Source organism: Myxocyprinus asiaticus, chromosome 39 (assembly GCF_019703515.2).
Source record: "Myxocyprinus asiaticus isolate MX2 ecotype Aquarium Trade chromosome 39, UBuf_Myxa_2, whole genome shotgun sequence".
NCBI classification, from domain to species: Eukaryota; Metazoa; Chordata; class Actinopteri; order Cypriniformes; family Catostomidae; genus Myxocyprinus; species Myxocyprinus asiaticus.
Genome location: NC_059382.1, coordinates 13,598,041 through 13,623,283, shown reverse-complemented (window position 1 = coordinate 13,623,283; position 25,243 = coordinate 13,598,041). Strand labels below are relative to the sequence as shown.

Sequence of the window (25,243 nt, the reverse complement as noted above, 5' to 3'; positions counted from 1 at the left end):
ACTGTAGATTTCCATTTTAATTCCACAAAAGGCAAACTAAGCCATTGCCCTGGTTTCCTGTTGTGCTTTGGCTCTCAGCTGCTTATACTATGCTGTCAGCGATTTCAGCTTGCTCTTGACTGTCTGCAGTGGGACGCCTCCCCCTTTCCATCGAAACAGCCAGTTCAGCTGACTGAGAAAGAGAGAACTAGCGCTAGAGAGAGAGACTCGGGCATCACAGTCAGTGGTGTCGTTCCACAGTGAATACAGTTAATATAATTTCCTGTCACTTTTAAGAGGAAACAGGATATGCTTGCTTCACATGTACACAAAAATTTGACCTTTGTCCCATTCTGCCAAAGTGGATATTTTCAGAGCTGAGGTTTTGCCCTTGTGTGACACTCTGATCTTGTTTTGTGCCGGCTGTTACTATAGGCCATTGATGATGCAATGAGCATCCATACTTCATGATTCCAGAATCAATTTGCGGTGTGAGAGGAACAGGCAGTTCATACACATTCTGGATGGATGCATCTTTTCACACAGAATACAAAGGAGTTTAAGTTTGGAGTTTAATGCAAACTTCTGTTAACTAGGTTAACCATCTTTATTTTTTTAAAACCTTTAATATGCCATTTTTCAATATTAAAATTATTTTAATCAACTATGAGTGTAGCGCGGAGGAGGGCGGGGCCGGGCAGAATGATGGACGCCCGGACCCCAATCAGCCTGATGAGGCGAGCGAGGGATAAAGGCGACCGAAGACGGCAGCTCGAGAGAGAGAGAGAGAGAGAGAATTATGGGCAGCTGCCCTGTATGTGTTTGTGTGTCTTTTTATTTAATAAAATATTATTTATATTATCAAGCCAGTTCTCGCCGCCTCCTTTCCATTGATGTGTTACATTGGTGCCGAAACCCGGGAGGGAGGAGGGATGCCCGTCGTAGAGTCCTCACACTGCTGTCCACCCAGGGAACCGCTGCCGTTCACAAGACGAGGAGGGACTCCCCTACTGCCTTGAGCAATGGAGTCGCTGGCAGGGGCGGAGGGGTGTCCCCACGTGCCGCCAGAAAAGCGGTGGGGCGTTCTGTCCGCTGGGGGTCGGAGGTTTGACTCCGGTCCGCCCGGGGAGGAGCGGCTGTCGTCCACCCGAGAGGGTGGAGGAGTGATCGGGGACCACGCGACGGTGCATCAGAGAACCAGTGAGTGAGCTTTTTCTCTCTCTCGTCTCTCTCTCGCGCTGTCGCTCTGTGTTGGCCTTTCCCTCGCCTTTTTTTTGTTTGTTTTTGTTTTGTTTTCCCCTCCTGTCTCCTCCCAGGTCGAGGAAGGCGGGGATGACTTGCCGGCAGGTGAGGCGCAAGGCACGCCCCCCACCCCGGGGGGGGGGGGGTGTATGTCATGCCGCGGGCTCCCCGGCCAAAGGCAATGCAGGGAGGAGTGTAGCGCGGAGGAGAGTGGGGCCGGGCAGAATGACGGACGCCCGGACCCCAATCAGCCTGATGGGGCGAGCGAGGGATAAAGGCGACCGAAGACGGCAGCTCGAGAGAGAGAGAGAATTATGGGCAGCTGCCTTGTATGTGTTTGTGTGTCTTTTTATTTAATTAAATATTATTTATATTATCAAGCCGGTTCTCGCCACCTCCTTTCCATTGATGTGTTACATTGGGCCATTTGTTGGTTGATTTTTCTCAAAGTGTCTTTCATGGCAAGTCAGTCCATTCCGCTGCCATCTTTGGCACACTTCCGGGTAACCTGGGCAGCTATTTTCTATGTAAACAAGCTGCATAAAAGTACAGCTCCTAACTTCTTGAAAGGGGAAAGACCAAAAACTAAAAAACTGTTGGTCAAGATTATGATCAAAGAACATATTTTTAGAGTCACGTGACGCTATACGAGGGTTGGTCACTTAGAAGCGAGCTCTGCTTAAACTTTGCTACAGTTATTGTTTTAAGCAATAATATACAACAGTTAGCTCCGGTCCTCGAATCTGATTGGACGAGAAACATTCCATGAGTATTGATGTCTCACAACATCAGCGCTCGGACGCTTCACTGTGTTTCACTCAACTTGTGTTCGTGCCATTCTAAACTAAAGTGTAAGAGCAGTACAGATGTGTTAAGAGCTGTCTCTTTACATTTAATATTGTGACATTACATATTTTAGCCAGCAGGTGGAGGCAAAAGCCATTTTTGTGTGTAATATGAGCCAGCTGGTGATGTGAAGTGAGTCCGTGTCACTCAGTATTTATATTCAACAGCGCTCCGTGATCGCTCGTATTACTACTACACTACTAAAGCTAGGAAATAGCTTTAAATGGCTTTAAACTAACAACTTCAGCATTAATATACAACATGATGGCGTCGCGGATGGCCGCCTCAGTGTGGAGCGCTCTTATTGTTTTGTTGTTTTTGTTTGTTTGTCCTGTGTTTAGTAATCTTTTTCCAGTCAGTTTTACCAGAGACGAACTGATGAACATTCGACAGCTTATACCAGACAGTCTTTTCCCGGTTTGTGAATATTCAGACATTTTGCTAGACATTTTAGTTGGAGGCGCGGCTTTGTTGTTCAGGAGACGCAGGCAAGGAAGACGACTGCGTCGACGGGCCTTTCAAACAACGCTGCCAAGCATTCATCTTGCGAATCTCTGCTCTCTTCCTAACAAAATGGACGAACTACATCTCCTCACCCACACAAACATGGACTTTTCAACCTCTGCTGCCTTGTGCTTCACAGAAACCTGGCTGATTGAAGCCATTCCGGACAGCACGTTACATCTGCCAGGCTTCCAGCTGTTCAGAGTGGATTGCATCGCGGAGTTAACGGGGAAAACGAGAGGCGGTGGAACATGCTTTTACATCAATGAAAGTTGGTGTACAGATGTAACAACGTTAAAGAGGATGTGCTGTCCTAATTTGGAAGCGCGTGTTTGAATGCGGCGCTGCAACAGCTGGCTGATCAAATCACAGACACAGAACAACAATACCCGGACTCAGTTATTATTATTCTTGGGGATTTAACAAAGCAAATCTCACACGTGAACTGCCCAAATACAAACAGCACATTACATGCCCCACCAGAGACAGGAACATATTGGATCATTGCTACACAACAATAAAGGATGCATATCGCTCTGTCCCTAGAGCAGCTTTGGGACTCTCTGATCACTGTCTGGTTCATCTTCTTCCAACCTATAGGCAGAAATTAAAATCAACCAAGCCAGTAGTAGGGACTGTAAAGAGATTGACCAATGAAGCAGAGCGGGAACTACAAGCCTGCTTCGATTGCAGGGATTGGAGTGTTTTTGAGGCTGCAACCACAGACATGGACGAGCTCACAGATACTGTTACATCATATATCAGTTTCTGTGAGGATATGTGCATTCCTACTAGGACTTATTTAAAGTTCAACAATGACAAACCGTGGTTTACAGCAGAACTCAGGCAGCTTCGTCAGGCCAAAGAGGATGCTTGCAGGGGTGGGGATAAAGTCTTGTACAATCAGGCCAGGAACACACTGAACAAGGAAATCAGAGTGGCTAAAAGAAGATACTCTGAGAGGCTGAAAAACAAGTTTTCATCTAACGACCCTGCATCAGTGTGGAGTGGCATGAAACACTCACAAATTACAAGACTCCTACCCCCAACCCTGTGCTGGACCAATAACTGACTGACGACCTGAATGTGTTCTACTGCAGATTTGAAAGGCCCAATCTCACACCCCACACCCACTCTGATCTTCACTTCACACAAACACCAACACCTCCTGCAACCCCCCTCCTCCCCCTCCTGCTGTTCAACCTGCATTAAGATCAGTGAAGATGATGTGAGCCGCGGCATTCGGAAACAGAAGACGAGGAAAGCTTCAGGCCCAGATGGCGTCTCACCAGCGTGTCTTCGATCCTGTGCTAACCAGCTGGCCCCCATCTTCACACAGATCTTCAATAGATCACTGAAGCAGTGTGAAGTCCCATTCTGCTTCAAATGCTCAATCATTATTCCTGTCCCAAAGAAACCAAAAATCACAAGAATTAATGACTACAGACCTGTCGCCCTGACGTCTGTGGTCATGAAATCATTTGAGAGACTGGTGTTGGCCCACCTGAAGAACATCACTGGACCCTTTCTAGATCCCCTTCAATTTGCTTATCAAGCAAACAGGTCTGTGGATGATGCAGTCAACATGGGATTGCATCATATCCTGCAACATCTGGACAGACCAGGTACATATGCAAGGATCCTTTTTGTGGACTTCAGTTCGGCTTTCAACACCATCATCCCAGCTATACTCCAGAATAAATTACACCAACTCTTTGTTCCCATGTCTATCTGTCAGTGGATTACCAGCTTTCTGACAGACAGGCAGCAGCTTGTGAGACAGGGGAAACTCACTTCCAGCTCCTGTACAATCAGCACCGGTGCCCCCCAGGGATGTGTGCTCTCCCCACTACTCTTCTCCCTCTACACCAATGACTGCATCGCCAAGGACCCCTCTGTCAAGCTCCTGAAGTTTGCAGACGACACCACTGTCATCGGCCTCATCCGTGATGACGATGAGTCTGCATACAGAAGGGAGGTTGAACAGCTGGCTGTCTGGTGCAGTCAAAACAACCTTGAGCTGAACACTCTCAAAACGGTGGAGATGATTGTGGACTTTAAGAGGAACACCCCAACACTGACCCCCCTCACCATTCTAAACAGCACTGTGGCAGCAGTGGAGTCATTCAGGTTCCTACCTTTCACTACCATCTCACAGGACCTGAAGTGGGAGATCCACATGAAAAAGGCCCAGCAGAGGTTGTACTTCCTTCGCCAGCTGAGGAAGTTCAACCTGCCACAGGCGCTGCTGCTACAGTTCTACTCAGCAGTCATTGAGTCTGTCCTCTGCACTTCAATAACTGTCTGGTTTGGTTCAGCTACGAAATCAGACATCAGAAGACTAAGGACAATTCGGACTGCTGAGAGGATTACTGGTTGCCCCCCCCATCCCCCCCCCCCCCCTTCCTTCAAGAACTATACACTTCCAGAGTGAGGAAAAAGGCTGGAAAAATCACTCTGGACCCCACTCACCCTGCCCACTACCTTTTTGAACTGTTGCCTTCTGGCCGACGCTTCAGAGCTCTGAGCACCAGAACTGTCAGGCACAAGAACAGTTTTTTTTCCCTCAGGCTATCCATCTCATGAACAGTTAAATTGCCCCATTGAGCAATAACATGTGCACAGTTTAGTCTTTTTTATATTTATCCAACACATCCAACCTCTTCTGCCATTTCATTCCTCTGGAAAAAAAAAATTAAACTTTTTGCACTGTACATAACAGATTTGTATTTGCACTGTACAGAACAGATAACAAATTTGTATTAGATTGCACTACGTATGTGTATGTATGTGTGTGTCTGTGTGTATGTACGTATGTGTATAAATATTTTTTATTTTTTATTATTATCTATGTCTTGCTGTTGTTTTTGTATTGTACACTGGAAGCTCCTGTCACCAAGACAAATTCCTTGTATGTGTAAGCATACTTGGCAATAAAGCTGATTCTGATTCTGATTAAGGCTCATCATAGCTGAGAGACACAACAGACTGATTAATTACACAAACTCAAGGCGCTTACCTCTTATCGGATTTCCACATTGGAGAGGAAAATATGGCGGAGGAGATTGCGGTTTCTATAATGAAAGACTCTTGCGCACCAGCTACCACGAAATAGCGAGGAATACCTCCGCTTGAATGGCTATTTTTCCACAGAGAAAATAGGATGCATTTCACCAAAATGACATTATCTTCAGAAAGCTGACTAACAGACTACAGCATCGTCAACAGATGATCGCACACGCTCCAGCTCTCTCTCTGTCTCTCTCTCACACACACATGAGCACACACACACACACACACACACACACACACACATCCTTGTTTCTCCAATAACTTATTAAAAACAGCCCAAGCCATGATTTTAGTTCTAAAGTGAAATTTTTGAATTACTAACGAAGGCTTGGACGCATCATTTGGTTTGTACTAGCAACAGCAGATTCTGATCCATCGCGTAAGAAAGTAGTTCCATGCACAAATGCGTTTTTTGTGACCGTACTCAGTTTTTCCCAAAAAAATGTTTATATTTACTTGTTCATTGAACTGTTTTATACAAGCAATATCACACTCGCAATCGTGCTGTATGGCCCTAAATCAGCACTGCTGTGATTACTTATGGCACAAGGCCGCGGCCGAATCACAGCAGTGCTGATGTAGGGCCATATCGCACTCTTGCTCATGTGATATTGCTTAATTAACCAGTGAGAACTGTAATAGATTTATATGTTAAACTGTGCTGGGAGGGCAGGATGTTGAAAATTTTTAAATCAGTGGCCTGTGGGGACATTAAAAAGCACTTGTGTTCTTACAGTCGGTCCAGTCGATAGTGACAGCGAGCTTCATGATGTAGGTCGGGATATCTCTGACATTCATGCAGCACTAACAAAAATCTCGACCAACATGGAGGGCTTGCAGAAATTCATCGAGCAACCATATCTATGGAGGCGAAACTTTCCACCCTGATCACAAGAATGGACAATGTTATAGGCTAACCCGCCTGCTACCAAGGCTGATATGGAACAGGTGTTTTTCTATAGCTACACAAGCGAAGTGGCACGGATTCAAAGAGTGTACAAAATTACTGCACCAACAGAAAGTAAGCTTCAGACTGCTTTATCCTGTTAAGCTGAGAATTGACGTCAAGGATAGTAGCAAGACTTTTAAATGCCCACAACAAGCTATGGCCTGCATTAAATCAATGGTGTGAGTGGGTAATTTTGCCTGCATTTGGTCAATAATACAGACTACACATTGTACATTTTACTGATGCAGCTTGAGAGGGTTTGTTGTTCTGTTGTCTGCCACTGGCTCCTGCCTGACTCTTATTTATTTATTTTTTTCTCCCTCTATTTACTTGCTGTTGAGCTCATTCGTTCACTTTGTGGGTTCGATGTTATTGTTTACTGGGGCCTATTTTATGTTTTAATTTTTTTATTTTATTGAACACATTTATGTACATTTTAAAGGCATTTGTGATGAGGAGGGCGTGGCCAGGCCGTAACGATGGACACCTACTGCTAAACCCGCCCAATCAGTGAGAGAGGGACAGAGGAGCCGGGGACGCCATTTCGAGAGGGAGAGAGAGACACGTGGCCACGCTGTCTGTGTGTTTTATGATATGATTTAAGTTCAGTTATGTAATTAAAGATATGTTGACTCTTCTGCCGGTTCCCTCCTCCTACTTGCCCATCTTTTACCTGTTACGTTGGTGTCAAAACCCGGGAAGGAGGAGGGATGTGCTCTCCTAGAGTCCTCACCGCTGCCGTCCGCTGGGAAGGGGAGGAGCTGTGGCCATCTGCCAGGGGCCGGAGGAGTCCCTGCCAGCGCCGGAGGAACTGCTGCTGTCCACCAGAAAGGGGAGGAGTCATTCTGTCCACCAGGGGTCAGAGGACTCGCTGCCATCTGCCAGGGGAGGAGCGGCTGACGTTCGCCAGAGGGTGGAGGAGTGGCTGAGGACCAGGCGACGGCATGTTCGGGGACCGGCGAGTAAGTTTTTCTCTCTCTCTCTGTCACTCCCCCTCGCTCTTTTCCTCTCCCCTCTCCCTCCCCTTGTCTCCCATGGCTCCAGTGAGGCGGGGAAGACCTGCCAGCAGAAAGATGGAAACACCTCCCCTCCAGGAAGGTAGGGGAGGGGAGTATGTCATGCTGGAGGTTTCCCCGGCCTGAGTCTGGTGGCGGAGGAGTGTGACTAGGAGGAGGGCGGGGCCGGGCTGTAACGATGGATGCCCAGTACTGAATTTTTAGGTCTAAATTTTTCAGGTGTTTACAGTTGCGCCATCTACTTTGTACTATTTTTGGTGGTAATCCACAGCCCCCTAAAGCTGCAGACACCCTCTGTATGGTGCTCACAGCCTTTGGAAAGGGGCATGAAATGGCAGTGTATTATTATTCTTTGATTCAGATGGGGCCTTAACAGCTCTTAAGGTTATCGGAAAGAGATTTGAACTTGGTATTAGAGGATGGGGAGTGGGAAAGAATAAAAATAATAAATTTAAAACTATGTCTAGCGATGCAAGGGTACACCTTATTCAGTTTAAGGTTTTGCATCATTTCTACTGGATTCCCTCTAGATTGTTTAGGCTTGGTTTAAAAGACACACCTACCTGCTGGCGATGTCGATTGGAGGATGGAGACATAGCCCATGCTCTGTAGTTCTGCGCTAAAATTCAAGAATTCTGGGTAAGAGTCCAGAATTTTATCTGTGAGGCTCTAGATACTCAAATTTCATTCTGCCCCAGACTATGTATATTAGCTGATGGGGCAGTTATTAAAGTAGGTGACAAATATACAAAATGGGTCCAAACTAGTGTAATGATTGGCAGACAGATAATTCTTAGAGGATGTAAGTCAATTGGTGCTCCCTCATTTCAAGAATGGTTCACTGAATTGGGCAGGGTGGTGGCATTTGAAAAGATGTTACATAAACAGCTTGGTACATTAGACATAGAAAATGGGACAGGTAGGCTATTTGTCTTTTCTGGAAGGCTCTCATTGAGGACCATGTGGAGAGAGACAAAATTGTGGTAGTAATTGTGGATTCTGTTCTTTGTGGAATTTTCATTTCTCTTTGTTGATTTTTATATTTTTATTTTCTCATATTTGTTTTTGTTTGTTTATATGTGCATTGTGTAATTTAGGCTTTGACCATAGGGATGTTTGTTGAGGGACAGGGTGGGGTTGAGGAGGGGGAAATAATGGGGGTTAAAGTTGATTCTGTATACATATTTTGTTTATTCTCTTTTTTTTTTATATATTTTTTTTTTTATATATATATTAGAATCAATAAAAATAATAAAGCAATAAAATCTAGGGCTGCCCACGACCAAAGATTTTCCTAGTCGACTAGTAGTCGTTAGTTTAAGCCATTAGTCGACTAGTTGTTGCACATTTATGACATTAATTTAATTACTTAAATATATGTATTTTGGGGGGCATCAGAAAATGGTTTGAGTTCCAGGGCTGAGAAAGAATGTTATAAGTAACATTGCTAACACTGTTCTACATTACAGAGAAATACTAAACCGTAATAATGAGCCTTTAAAATATTAATTTTACAAGCGCACGCACAAAGCGAGCTGTAGCGACACCGGCAAAAGCGGTAATAATTCTGAATGTGTCGTAAAATCCAGCAAGGAGACTGTCTGAACATTTTGTTAATTTGAATGCACATTAGAGTTGTGCCTATAGACGATGATCTCGGGGATCATCCCATTAATGTATTAAATTATTATCAGGCTGTTATTATTATCAAATTAATATTACAAATAATTTGCCCATAGACACACAGACAAGCGCTTGAAGAAACACTTTATTATATTATGAAGAACAGTTGACAGAAATGCCGTCGATGCGCTGGTATAACACGCTGTTTGTACAGAGGCGTGCAGTCTTGTGGAACACGTGTATGTAAAAGGTTCTCACTCTTTCGTTTCTGTCTTCTGAATTTTTTTTTGCAAGAACAGTATCGTCTATGAGTGCTGCAAATGACCTCTGAGATCTCAGCTCAGGAGGTGCTTTGAGTTCAGTTCGCTTTATTTCCACAGAGCAGTTCATTGTGACAACTCTGCAGCCTATACATCTGTGATTAAAACATAAAATAATACAAAAACACGTTCACCTCGAACCATGATTTTTATTTCAGTGATTATTATCATCATGATTATTTTTACATTTATAATTGTTTTTGTCTTCATTTGTGTAAGTAATTTTCTGCCTGCATGTTTAGATGGATACTTGCCTGATGGTAAAATGGAAAGGTGGTTACTTATTATTTTTTTGATCACGTTATTATTTTAATTGCTTTTTCATTTTGATTTAAGTTTTTTGTTTTTTAAATTAATTTTCAATGCAAAATCGCTAAAGCAAGAATAGGGAAGGAAAAAATGAATTTATTCACACAGATGATGTATTTTCCCAGACAACAAAATACCCGACCGGGAGAGAATGCACAGATGAAGTAGGTTCTTTGCCAGAGAGATGTTGCCCTTCACAGCTGTTGTAAAGCCATTTTTCAAAAAGTTGAACAACACACATTTTAATTGCACTTCATTTTTTTCCAGTTTCATTTGAATTTTTAGTTAAAATAAAGTTCAAAGTTTGAAATTGTGAAGGTCTCCACAAACAGAAGGGAAGGAGGACACAGGGAAGTGGGTTCTTCCAGACTCAGGTAAGGCTTTTACTCGGCCACTTAAATGCTTTACAGCTTCACAAACTGAACAGTCTCAGAGGCAGTAGGCACTCAAACTCATTAGCTTCATGAACGTAAACACATTAGCTTTACAAACATAAACACATCAGCTTCCACAAGCACTGTAGGCTCCCTTGTGCCAGACTCTCTCTGCGCCTCTGCTGGTGGCATGGCCGTTTATGTACTCGCTGGAATTAGAGACAGGTGTTAGACATAATCTAGCTCAGGTGTAAGCGCCCTTACCGCTTTTTCTCGCTTTCCGGACAGACGCTCAACCACTCCCCCGCTGCCACAGAAATCAAGGTGTCTTGCTTTTTTTTGTAAGCTTAACCCTAACCCTGCTTAATGAAAATGACCCCATAGTACCACCTAGCATCCAACCAGCGGTAATACCAGTGATCGTCGGTTTCCTGTGTTTTTTTTTTTTTTTCTGTGACCAACCAACCAATCAAAACTTGGCCGACCAAGACTCTTCTCATCGACTAACCTTTGGTCGACTATTAGGGGGCAGCCCTAGTAAATTTGACAACAATGGTATCTTTAATTTTGCTGCTTTAGCTCAGATCAAGCTAAAAATAATTAACTTTTATTAGCTGTTTCAGCAAATGCGGATGTGCATTCTGGAGTTGACTGACAGCTGATGTCTGTATTTAAAAGGTAATTGGCTCTTTTACCTGTAAGGCAGGACTTTTTTTTTTTATACATCCGTTGGCCGTTTCAGCTTCTTTCATTCATTTTAATACTAGTGGTCTGTATCTGCTTAACTGTCTTTTATTGCTCTTTTTTTTTTTTTTTTTTTTTTGAGCATCCCAACCAGCCCGACACTGCGATATTAGCTCATCCCGAAAGTACCAAGAACACTGAGAGAAAAACAAAATACCCTTTTAACATTTAACATCTTTTGTGGGCACACAGTTCTAATATGTCTTGGATTGGTGGATAAATACTGCATGTTTCATGACAGAATATTTTTTCATTCACTGTGTTAAATGATGAGCAAGAAGATCATGACCATGTGAGTTTTTTGTGCCCATACTTTTATTGAAGTAACTACTGTAGTCTTACATTTCTCATAAAATCAGTGCGAATCCAGTTCACAACCCATTTTATTTCTTTTATGTGACTAATATTCCGAGTCAAACAGGCTAGAGAAATTTGTTTTGAATGGGACTTGATTTTATCTATTGGGAATTGTTTGGATTATGAAAAGTGGATGTACCATACCAGAATTTAGTTGAACCTGAATGTGAGTTTGCTACAAACAATGGCAAAATAGCTTCTTTTTTTTTTTACAATTTGTATTGATTCCATGCAGCAAATCAAATAGACACAACAGAAAATGCAGAATCAAACCACATGAAATCATATTTTACCCCCCCACCCCCACCCCCCACCTGACACAAACAAGCACCTCAGTGGTCGAAAGCTAACTGACAAAGACACATAAATAGACAATAAAACAGCAGAAAATTCTTAGAAACATAAAAAAAAAAACATAAAAAGCATGCTCTCAAAAACAAAAAGGTTACAACACACACATCCAAAGCCACTAGTCTCTCTCCGCCGCCCCTCCCAGAGAGCCTTCCAAAAAGACTAAATAGCTGCCCCATTTCCTGTTGGACAAATCCCAGTTGACTAGCCTTCTACATGTCATCTCCTCAAATGCCGCTACCCTGCCCATCTCCGTGTACCACTCCTGAAATGAGGGCGCTCCAGCCGACTTCCATCCCCTTAGGATGACCTGTCTACCGATCATAACACTAGCTAGAACCCAATTTTTTTGACTTATCCCCTATATTAATGACTGGTTCGTCGCCTAAAATACAGAGTCTGGGGCAAAATGAAATTTGAGTGCCCAAAACGTCACACAAAACTCTGAACCCTCAACCAAAATTCTTGGATCTTAACACACCACTTGTGTGGGTTGTGTCCCCATCTTCTGACTGGCATCGCCAGCAGCTGGGTGTGTCTTTAAGACCAAGCCTATACAATCTAGAGGTGTCCAATAGAATCGATGTAGAATCTTAAATTGCATAAGGCGCACCCTTGCATCTCTACATGCAGACTTGATGTTTTTTAGAATCCTAGCCCACATTCCCTCCTCCAATACCAAGTTTAAATCTTTCTCCCATAATCTCTTTAGAGAAGTTGAAGCTCCATGCCCCAGACTCTGAACTAGCAGAGAGTAATACAGTGATGCCTCATGACCTTTTCCAAAAGCAGTAATCACCACACCCAGAGTATCTGTCGCTTTAGGGGGGTGTATGCTATTCCCAAAAATAGTACAGAGCAGGTGGCACAGCTGTAAATACCTAAAGAATTGAGACCTGGGGATCCCAAAATGTTGAACCATATTTTCAAAGGATCTGAACACTCACAATCCACTCTGACCAGCAGAAAGGGGACTTATTAATACATAACTTTGGGATCAGACATATGCTCGACGCAACATTTAAATAAATGTCTGAATTAAACACTCTGGACACATGTCCTTACAGCATGCAAATGCGAGATAACGGGTGTAACTTACAATTTTTAATAATTGCTTTGGCTAATTTTTTGAAACAGTCTTAACATTCTCTAAACTGTAAGTGCAATTGTCACAACTGTTTTATGGGGCATCACAACTCTATTGCATGTCTGCAAAATGTAGTAACTCACCCAAAATATTTAATTCATGCTTCAAAACCTAGTTATTGTGTTAGTAAACTGGCCAATGCCACCAAAATAAACGTTTTTTTTTTTGTCATCGTGTGCGCCGTACTGGTCAAAATGTTTAATGTTTTTTCACCATGGCAAATTTCATTTTTGTTCTACTTTTTTGTTGACTCTGACTGCTTACTGTATTATACAATTTCAGTTTTGTCTTGCTGAATGCTATTGTGGATCACACTGAGCTTTGTAGATACCAATTTCAACAGTAGGTAAAATTTTACTGGGAAAAGTCAATACTGTACAATACTTTAGTACACCGAAAAAGGATATGCACATTTGTATGTATACAGTACATTTATTTTTGTAGCAATGTGTAAACGGAAAATTCACATTTACATGTCGATTTTTACACATTTCTTAAAAAGTCATATATAGTGAACATTTAGCAGACTTGGCATTAGATTTAGCAGTCATCACAAACATTCCATGTCATAGATATTTTTGGAATATACATGTATGTCTGACAGATTTTAATAATTGAATGGATCATTTTTCATGTGATGGCTCATGATGAAAATGTTCAGAAGTTGTGAAGTGTATGACAGTTTCACTGAGAATCAACTCAGTTTTGATCAGCAAGCCATGTGCATTTAGTTATTGTGCAAATTGTAGACAATTGTACTTACTCTTTTGCACACATGTGCCAAAACACGTGCAATTTGCTTAAATGAATACAAAATTCAAATCTGCTGTGAACAAGAAACTAATTGTTCAGATATTTGAACTTATTGTTTTGAAAAAAATTATTCTCATTCAAGAATTGAGCCAAAGCAATTGAGAAAAACTACCTTCTCTTGTCAGTTTGATAGAAAGGCTTTGCAATGGCAAAATGGGGGCAAGAACTTCCTGTTCAGTACAAAACCAGGGAGGGGTTCTCTCAGGACCGAATGCATAATAATAAAACAAAATCTTGGGTAGGCCTAGCCTACCTTTGTCAATTGGCCTATGCAACTTACTGAAATGTAATCTGGGGCGTTTACCATTCCAAATGAAGGACTTCGCTATGCTATCAAATTGCTTGAAATAAGAGAGGCGGACATCTATAGGGAGAGATTGTAGCAGGTAGTTGAATTTTGAAATACACTTCATTTGAATAACATTAACCTTCCCAATCATAGATAAATGTAATGAAGCCCACCTGCCCACATCGCTTGAAAATTTAAAATTAAACTTAAATCACACAAATTTGCTGGAAATATAATACCCAAATACTTAATGCCCTGTTTGGGCCACTGGAAGGCGCCCGGCTGAAAAGCCGTTACCGGGCAGTATGCTGTCAGAGCCAAGGCTTCGGATTTAGACCAATTAACTGAGAATTTAGAAAAGGAATGAATAATTCTGTGGAGGCAAGGCATAGATCTAGTAGGGTCAGAGACAAATAATAAAATATAATCTGCGTAAAGCAAAAGCTTATGCGCCACACCTTCCGCCACCACCCCTGGAAAATCATCCTCCTTTCTTATCGCGGCTGCTAATGTTTCCAGGGCAAGACAGAACAATAATGGGGAAAGAGAGCAACCCTTCTGGGTGCCCCTATCCAGAGTAAATTACTCTGAAATTCATTCCATTCATTTGTACCGCCGCTACGGGTGTCTATAAAGTAACTTAATCCAACCAATAAAAGTATTCCCGAACACGTACATTTCCAAATACTTAAAAAGATAGTCTCATTCTACCATATCAAACGCCTTTTCAGCATCAAGTGAGATGGCAGCAAATGGAATCTGATCATTCACCGTCACATGATATTGATGAAACACCTAATGTTATCAGAAGAGCTATGCCCCCGAATAAACCCCACCTGATCTATATGAATAAGAGATGTCATAACTTAATTGGTTAGCCAGAATCTTTGACAATATTTTAACGTCTAGCTGGATCAGGGAAATTGGACGGTAACTCTTACACTCACTTGGATCTTAAGAATCAGACTGATCCGGGCTTGTGTCATGGTTGGTGGAAGCTTTCCATTCTTTAATGACTCCGTATAGACTTCTAGCAAAAGTGAGCCAATTCTGTAGCATAAGATCTAAAAAAATCAGCAGCAAAGCCATCTGGCCCCAGGGCCTTGACTGTAGGCAAGGCCTTAATTACCTCGCCAAGCTCCTCCAAGGTTATCTCAGAATCAAGAGAATTGTTTTGCTCAACTGTCAGTTTAGGAAGTTCTAATGGTTCCACAAAGTTTCTAATATCCTCACCAGTAGATGAAGACGTGGAACTATAGAGATCAAGATATAATTCTTTAAAAGCATTATTAATATCAATGGCTGAGGTAAATATTTTACCACCAGCAGATTTCACTGAGGGAATGATAGGAAAAAGATTCTAGCCAGAGGTTTTCCTGCCTTGTCCCCCGAGTCAAAGTATGACTGTCTTGCCCTGAATAGCCAAAACTCAACCTTCCACCCCAAAATAGTATTATATCTGTATTTCAGTCGGGTCAATTCTCTGAGGCCATTAGACCACATTCGGCACTTCAGCTCTGCCTCTGCACTTTTAATATTCCCATCCAATTCCACGAGTTCTTGTGCTTTGGATTTTTTGGTGAATGAGGCATACTGTATGATCTGGCCCCTAAGAACTGCCTTAAGTGCCTCCCAAGCCACGCCCACAGAGGATACTGAGGACCAGTTGGTCTCCATATAAACATTGATTTCAGCCTTTAACATTTGTTGGAATTCAAGATCTTGCAAAAGGGATACATTAAAGTGCCAACTATATGATTTCCTTTTCTCCATATGTGGCGACACCTCTAAACACACCAGGGCGTGATCTGAGACTAAAATGTTTCCAATTGAGCAATCAACAACAGATGAAATGAGGGACTTAGATATAAAAAAAGAATCTATTCTAGAGTAAATCTTATGGACGGATGGAAAAAAATTTACAGTCCCTACCAGACGGGTTCAGAAGTCTCCAAATATCTGTAAGACCAAGATTTTTACACATCCTTTGAAGCGTCAATGTTGCTCTAGGGGGCTTGCACACTTTTGCTTCACTATGATCAAGGACTGAGTCCATCAAAAGATTAAAGTCTCCTCCCAATATTATATCATGATGGGTGCCAGCGGCTTGCAACATCCCTTCAAGATAATATATAAATACCCCTGATCATCAATGTTAGATGCATAAATATTAGCTAAAATAAGACTTTGCCCCTGAAAGAAACACTATATGATATTTCTTATGCTTAAGAAGAGAAATAACCTTCCTTCTTTTTATGATGTGCCCCAACCCATTCACATTCCACGTGGAGAGACAATCCACTCATTTTAACATTTGACATTTTGACATATAAGAAAAAATAGATTGTGTGTCAAAAACAAAATTATAAAGACCACATTCCAACATTAGTGCAACAATCAAACCCCGAACTTCCCCCAGAACCAGACAAACAGAAAAAAGAAAAGACAGTGCGACAGTGCCAACTGGCATCCATCCCTCTAAATTCGAACAGTCCATGCATGCTTACGAGAACCTCCGCGACAACTTTGCCGTCGGATTGCTCAAGTCCGGTGTTTCTATACAAATTTTGTGAGACAGAATTACACAACAAAAGATAATCTATAAAACAAACTCGAGCCAATAGGCGGAACCAGCACAAAAAGAGAGAAGAAAAAAAGGGTACTCAGTTTCCTCGAACAGTCAAACGAATGTTCAGGGAGCCCATTCAGTTACAGCATGGGTGCAACAAATGACCTAATCACTCCAATGTCTTGCAAGAATACTCCAAAAAACAAACTCCATCCAATAGGAGGCATAAGCACAAAGAGCACAAAAAGAAAACAAAATGGCGCTCAAGTTTCCTCGAACACTCAAGTGGATGTTCAGTGAGACGGTTCATTCAGCTGCAATGTGAATACCACAAGATAACTTACTCCACTGACTTTATGAAGGACATCGCTTGCTGTGGGCATGTGAATGTTTTATGGCCATCCTTAGCATCTATTCTCAATTTGGCCGGGAATATCAGTGCAAAAGCGACCTTCCGTTGATGTAAAATTTTCATGCATTCCTTGAATAGATCATGTTTCTTTCTTGTTGAATTTGCAAAGTCTGGGAAAAAGAAAATGCTGTGGTTTTTCCAAGAAAGCCTTCCTTTACTTCTCGCCTCACGTAATACAAGATCTTTATCGGATGATCTCAGATATTTGGCAAGAATTGATCGGGGCCTGACTCCCTTTGCAACTCGCCAAGAAGGAACCCTGTGAGCTTGCTCGATTTCCAGCTTATGGCCTGTTATGTCAAGCAGATTTGGAAAGAGCCCTTCCAGGGATTTCACCATATCCTGACCCCAGGAATTCCAACAATACGGACGTTATTCCTCCGGCTACGGTTCTCCATGTCCTCCAACTTCTCCCAGACAAGCTTCAAATCCACCTTGGTCGCTAGTGGATTAGCAGATAATTCCCTCTCCAATGACTCCAGATAATCTATCCGTTTCTCGACATCCCCCACTCTTGTAACCACCTCAGAGAATTTCGTCTCCATGGCAGCGATCGATTGATGTATCACAGCAAGATCATACAAGTCAGCAATGACATTCGTCAGCATCGCCAACGTGTTCCGCATCTCTCACCACAATTCCCTCACTTCTCCGACAAAACTGACTCCCTAGCTTGGGGCCTGTTCGGGTGTGTCAGCATGAGCACGTTAGTGACTTTTAATGTGTCCAGAGCCCGAGGATTTTGAATTCTTTGACACATTGTCCTCCTAAAACAGTTATGGATCAGTGTATCGAATCTCACCAGTTTATATTATTACAAATTTTAAAACTAGTAAAGTGCGCAGAGTTCACCGTTCACATGTCCGATCCTTGTATGGTGTCACCAGGAATCTGGCGAAATAGCTTTTTAACATTTTCCAATAGTCTGCATGGCCTAAGTGACATCAGCAAAGTTGTTTCAAAAGAAGAGCAAGTTACTTTTTTAAATATTTGGAATAATGTGCATTGATGAATTTTGATTTCTTGTTTGAAATAGTTTGAAGTTTGAAGTTTGATGCCCTCTTCTAGTCAGTTCTGAGGGCAGATTGTTACCACAGACATGATGCAAAGTGACAGACGGTGGCTCCAGCCTGCAGTAGGTACTGCACAGCCACCGACTCTGCCAGAGGCCACCCAGCCAATCAGTTTGAATACATGGGTGGCAGTGTTTGCCCACTGAAGTGGAGAGAACGTACAGACAGTAATAGCATCAGTATCACAATAGGACTCTTAAAGGCATGCCATTCTTCAGTTATACATGATGATGTCTGTAATTACTTTCCATTCCCTTGATGGTTTTTTGCACATATTAATCTGATTACTGCAATGTTCTGTATTAGTTTGGATGCAGATGTAGGAGTCTACAGTTAGTTTGCACCTCTATACAAGATTCTTTCTGCTCTCTTGTCAGTCTGTTTCAGGAAGCTCATGTTTTTACATTAGCACGTCCGCATTTAAATGGCTTTGATGAATATATCTATGGGTGAATTCTAGTGCCAGCATGTTTCCTACAATGTGACCTAATGCTGCATCTTGTGAGATTTAAAAGGATAGTTTACCCAAAAATGAAAATTCTGCCATCCTTTTCTCTGTTACAAATAGAAAAAGCTAAGCAGAATGATAGCCTCAGTCGCTGTTCATCTTTCATTGTATGAATAAAACAATGCAATGAAAGTGAATGGTAACTGAGGCTTTTTCAAAGTTCCATGTTGAAAATACACAATTAATTTGGCCTTTTTTGCATATATGGAAAGGTAGCACATCCCAGTGACACAATAAACTTCAATGGAAATATTATATATAGAAACAAAAAGTGTAATTTCAATTGAAAATTTGTCAAGATCACAGCATTTTCATTACAATATACAGCATTTCTGGTTGTAACTTTTTGCAATCACCATGTAAATGTAAATCACAGTGTAAATACCAGTGTTGTGCTGAGAATTTACACTACACCTTTTCCACTTTTACTCCTGGACTGTTCAGAAGAAATAATCACCCCTAACCCACAGAGCTGTGAATTCAATTGAACAGTACTAGCTGTATTTAATTTACTGCTCTGTGGATTAGGGTTATACTGCTACAATATCCTTAATTCTACCTGACCTAAATTCTACACCCATTGACACACCATCCCTGTCTTTTTACACTTGTGTTGTCTGGTTTTGAGACAGATATGTAGTACCATACAAAAGTATAATGGAAATGCTTTTTACAGATTCTGTTAATGGATTGTGTGAGATCTTGTTGAGACCAGGTCAGTCTGTTTTTTTTAAAGACTTGATTTTGCAGCCGGTTTACTGGTGGGATTACCACAGAATGATACTGTTATGAAAGCTGTTGAACTACCCCCCTATCATTCCCATTTGTCTCTCTTCACTCTCTCTCTCCCCTCATCTCCCCCTCTGTCTCTCTCACCTCGGGAAGCTGGCCTTACTGTGCTCTTTGCCCTTTGCCTCTGTGGACTGGATATTTAGCAGTCTGTGGGATTTTGAACTACAGTGTGTGCCTCAAGGGAGCAGATGTGTGCCTGCAAACATCAAAGTCAAGCCACTCCATTGAAATGCGTCTTAACACAAAGCAGAAAGCTGCTTTATTTTGCGACTTTGGATCAGTTTGTAGAATGTCATTTTTGTTGGCACAGGAAATGTAAAAAAATAAATAACTAATTGTCATAATTGCAGCCAGTGCTCAGACGATCTTATTTTCCGAGATGTTGTTATTATGCCCCATATTTCAGCATCAGATATGCCTCTAACTTAATGAAGATCATTAAAACCAGCCACTGTAACATATCGCCCCGCCTTAACTAATTATCCAGAGTTTACTCTGCACTTACTTTACAGCATTAAAACAAATGTGCAGGGATTGTGTTGATGTGAAATATTTTAATTTATTATATAATAATTTTTTAAGGCAGGAGTTCTTCAGGCATGTCTTTGCCTCCAAAAACACTGACATAACTCTGTGATTGTAAAAAGGAGACATTCAAGGTACAGATACTGTCTCACAGAATATAATTTCTACTTTCCCCTCAGGAAGCATTTGACTTACAGTGAGTTTGGTACTAAGAAGTGGAGTGACACTGTCATCTCAGATCAGCAGAACAGTGGCAGTTTTTCCATTTAAGTGCTTTTGAAAAAAATGAGATGATATTCTTGTTTAGTGGAAAGGCAGGAGACACAATTTGACTCCCAGTGCTGCTCAGAATCACTCAACCGAGTCTGTGTCTAAAAGGTGAATGACTGTTTTATCTGCAAGGCTAGACTACCTTTCTACATCCATTGACTGTTGGGTGCTAGAGCTTCTTGGTTGGGTGTTCCAATTTCTCACATTCATTTAAATAGAAGTGACTCATCTCTGCTAAATAGTCTCTGGCCTCACAATCTGTAGAACTACAATGGCCATCATGCAGTACGTCTCCTCCCTAATGTTTGCACACTTTTACTCCTGATTTCTCGCAATACGGGGAAAGTAGAGATGTACAAAAGCAACGTGTTTCTTTATTAAAAAAGTAACTCTGATATTATAGTCTAAAATAAAAAAATATTGTTACTTTACTCATTACTAGAAAAAAGTAATCTGATTACATAACGTGCATTACTTGAAACGTGTTACCCCCAACACTGGTTAGGGGTTTGTTCAAAACTTCATGAAACATAAACAGCAGATGCTCCCGATTAAAATGAAGCCAAATACAATGTGATTTGATGCAGTGATCTTAAAATGATCTTGGAGAAAATGCGACGCTTCCTCAGATATCTTTTTTTATCATCATGGGGGACGGTCTCAGGTGAAAAAGCAGACCAGTCACAGCTGTTGTGGTCTGTGTAAACATGACGCATTGTTACATTTTTGGAGAGGTGCACATCAGGCTGTGCCGTAACCGCCGTAGCTACAGATAGACTACGGCATTGGCTCAACGCAGAAGCATTAATCTGCCTCAACTCATTCAAAAAAGTTTATACTATGGACATGTCAATGATATCTCAAATCATGCAGCTTCCTGAGGAGAGGTATGCTTGTAAATTTCAAAGCAATCTGACTTACGATTTCCACATGGCGGATGATAAAATGGTGTAAAATACCAAAGTCTTTAAATGAAGGAGAGACCCGAGTCATATCTAGGGATCAAAATATCATAAAGATTTAGAGGTGGGCTCTTTTGACTTGGGCCAGTAAGCAACCCAGAACACCCTTGCAACCACAGAGCAATGCCCTAGCAACCACACACAACAACCAAGCATTTGTGGCAGCAATTTTTGCACAGCACCTCTCACATTTGCTTCAGAAAATAGAAAATGTATGGGATTAGTCAGTGCTAAACATTACTCTTGTCCAATTGATGGAAAAATCATTTGGAAACACAATACCACGTTTGACCTATTTTTTGGTAGGCTATTGATTTTATGCATTCAGACATACTGTGCTACTGGTTGGTGATCTCCGGTTAAGCAGCATTTATTTGGATGTATTATTTTTCCACTTAGAATTACCTCAAATACTCTTTATCCATCTATATCTAATTGTTTTTGGATGATGGGGTTTTAGGAATTAATACATGCTTTCTAACTGCTTTTCATGAGGATCATTAATTTCTTAACAAAACTGTTGTCATTGCCCTGCCTTCCTCATGACAGGCTATGTTTTCATTCATTGTGTTAAACCATGAGGAAGAAGATAGTGACCGTGTGAGTTCTTTGTGCCCAAACTTACTTTTATTGAAGTAACTACTGTAGTCTTGCTTTTCTCATGAAAAATCAATGTGAATCCAGTTCACAACCCATTTTATTTCTTTAATGTGTCTAATGTTTCTGAGTCAAACAGGCTAGAGAAAATTTTTGGAATAGGACTTGCTTTTATCCTTTGAAAATTGTTTGGATTCTGAAAAGTGGATGTTCCATACCAGAATGTAGTTGAACCTGAATGCGAGTTTGCTAAAAATAAAAACAATGGCGAAATAGCGCTTTAACATTTTCCATTAGTGTTCATGGCCTAAGTGACATCAGCAAAGTTGTTTTAGAAGAACAAGTTACTTTTTTAAATATTTGGAATAATGTGCACTGATGAATCATTCACAATAAGACCGTAACATGCTTTAAGAAAGTAAATAGGGTCTATTTTGATTTTATGTTGACTGAAAACGCAAATTTCAGTATGTAACCAAATCTGTGTCTAATGGAATTTATTCATTTAGAAATCAGTTTAAAATGTATCCAACGCTGTATTATGTCTTTTATAAGGCATCACTCAGTATTGAGGTGTGTTTTTTTTGATTCCCAAAGTTTGATGGTTAATGTAATTTGTCTAAATACAGTCTGTCATATGCAGCAATTATATATACAGCTAAAACTTAATCTGCCTGAGGATCAGCCTGGCTGCCAAATGGATTAAAGAGGAGTACCATTATGAAAAATTATGATGATTTGAAAATTATAAGAACATTTGTGGCCCTATTTAATCATAAATTTGTTCAGACATAATGCTTTAATGTGTATTTTTTGTGGTTTATGTGATTCCACAGTAGCACTGTCTGTAATTTTATTGTGCACGCTCAAACAGACTAGGGGAAAAAAACAGTTGGTTCTCTTTTAGCCAAACAAATGGTGATATTCGTAAGTGTGGGCGTTATTCATGGTAGATTGGTTATTGTTCAGAAGTTGGCTGTGCCAGGGGTAAGTGCAAACAAAAATGTGTGGGAAGTGCAAGTTATATACTGAAAAATCATCTCTCCCCAAGAAGATATTCTTCAGTACTGCATTGTCTTGGGGAATGCTTGTAGAGACTCAGTGCACAATTATTATCCACTAGGAAAGGTTTCAGCTGTAGAACACAGTATGGTTGTACCCTTGCTTTAAGCCATGGGAAACCCTACTGTAATCTGTGCATACTGTATGCTAGAGAGGTGCTTAAACTAGTCGCATTCAAACACTATTCAGTGTAAAGCAACAATAACAAATACTGTAATATAAATAAATTCAGTATGTATAAATATGTAAAGCAAAATAATAGTGGCCCCATTGACAACTGATATTAACGTTCTGATCATTAAAACAGTGTGCCATTTGTTGGAGACCTCTTAAACCAGTGACTGGACCTCTGATAATGCAATGGCAGGGGTGTAACTAGTGACAGAGCAGAGGATTGTAGGATTTACGGTATATGTGCTGCACATCTAATCCATCGTTTTATAATGTTGTGACACCTGGCAGGGTGTTTTTTCCAGTTATGTACACTGCCTGGCCAAAAAAAAAAAAAAAAGTTGCCGTTTGGATTTAAGACAGTGTTATGATCTGGGGTTGCTTCAGTTGGTCAGGTCTAGGCTCAGCAACGTTATGCGGCAATAAAATGAAGTCAGCTGACTACCTCAATGTACTGAATGTTCAGGTTATCCCATCAATGGATTTTTTTCTTCCCTGACGGCACGGGCATATTCCAGGACGACAATGCCAAGATTCATCTGGCTCAAATTGTGAAACAGGAATTGGCCACCACAGAGTCCTCACCTTGACCCCATTGAAAGTCTTTGGGATGTGCTGGAGAAGACTTTACGGAGTGGTTTGACTCTCCTGTCGTCAATACAAGATCTCGGCCAAAAATGTATGCAACTCTGGATGGAAATAAATGTTGTGATGTTGCATAAGGCTGTTGAAACAATGCCACGATGAATGCGTACCATAATCAAAGCTAAAGGCGATCCAATAAAATAGAGTATGCAACTTTTTTTTTTTTTTTTTTTGGCCAGGCAGTGTATCAGTATGTACAGATGGATTGTCCATATATATAGTTCTTGATGTCTTTGTTGAGAAAGTGATTGGTGAATTCAGGCAGTATAGCTGATAAGGTGCCCTGCCCAGAATAGAACTAATGTTTCTTTAATGAAACTCTGCTGAAGGGAGATCTCACTTTTGAAGCAGCTCTATTCAGCTTAATTGAGTTTTATATCGAGGACGCAGACATATCCTGAGGCACTGTGAGAACTGTATATGAAATTTCATAAAGCAGTGTTGACAGTATTTTGAATAATTGTTTCCTATCTACCAAGACTGTTTTTCGGAACAGTGTGTCACTGTGTTGATGCATACAGACACCAACCCTATTTAATTGTAATTATGTTGATAGTAAAAGACAGATAAAAAAAAATCAGGTTCCATAATTTGTCTATATTAATTTGTATGTTGTATTTTTTTGTATTTGTTTTTTTTCTGTTTCAGTGGGAGTGTTTGTGGTCATTCATTCTCTTCTGCACTTTTTCCTTGTTACTGGTGTGGTTTTACTTCTGGTGGGAGGCCCACAATGACTACAGCGAGTTTAACTGGTGAGTAAGCCTTATTACATCATACACTTTCATCTCTGATTCTCTGCAGATATGTATCAAAGAACATCATGAGCTTTCCTGAAACAAATTTGGGATAATCCTATGCTTAATGTAATCCAGAATTCATGGAGATCTCTGTTAAAAACAGATTGCGCATAACTTTACTTAAGGCTGGGCTGTTGATTTGGTTATGTTCGGAATGGAAATACTAGCCTACTGCTTATTGCATACTTGGCAGTAAATACTGTATACTGCCTTCTATTGTTTTTAAAATGGTATGTGAAACACTGCATTATGCAATGATAAAGATTTCAAAGGTTAGAATGTAACATTTTTGTCACATGGCCTTAAGTTGCATTTTTAATTAAAAAAGTGGTATCCAGTTATCATCTCAAAGCTAATAATTACGGTTATTTTGCATTTTTAAGCATTTTTAAGTTTGTTTAAAAAGATTTTAGTTTTGGCAATCTGATCAAAGAATAAGTCAAGAAAAAGATGTTGAAAATCGAGACTGATAGTAAATTTGGTGAATTATTCACACCAGAAAAGGAAAGTTGTTGTATACTGCACATTATGCCAAATACATCCGTGTATTCCATGTGAACAGAAAATATGTGTTCAATGCACAGTGTACTTGCTATTTACTGCAGAAATGGTAAGAGTAGTATGAGAGTATGCTATTCTGTTGTATAGTCAGGGCTCAAGTTGAGGGGGAATGCGAGGGGATGCCATCCCCCTTGTTGCAAGAAATACCAAAGCCCATCCCCTTTGTAAAATCACCATCATCCCTTACAATCCCCTTTAGATTAATTCTCATGTATTGCTTAGAACTAATCAGGCAAGTAAAATGTTTAATTCTCTACATTTGATAAAAGACTTTAAATAACGGCGATTAGCTGATCAGAATTAGATTTCAACGTGTGTGGTTGACAGATTTCAAGAGGTGAAATCCCCCAATCAGATCTTTACA

General features: G+C 40.9%; 1 protein-coding gene across 9 annotated transcripts in view; it reads left to right on the top strand.

Annotated features, from left to right (window-relative positions):
- The window catches only part of LOC127429778 (glycerophosphodiester phosphodiesterase domain-containing protein 5-like), an 87,822-nt gene that overhangs the window by 40,139 nt on the left and 22,440 nt on the right, over positions 1-25,243 (top strand). For 8 of the 9 annotated variants that reach the window (XR_007895336.1, XR_007895335.1, XM_051678961.1 and 5 more), the window contains one exon: positions 24,170-24,273. Coding sequence is in view for 7 of the 9 variants with exons in the window: in XM_051678961.1 (XP_051534921.1) it covers positions 24,170-24,273 (104 nt within the window). In the remaining 2 variants the exon portion in view is untranslated. Of the gene's footprint in view, positions 1-7,244; positions 7,555-24,169; positions 24,274-25,243 lie in introns of those variants that run through there. The other variant, XM_051678962.1, reaches the window with a different exon arrangement.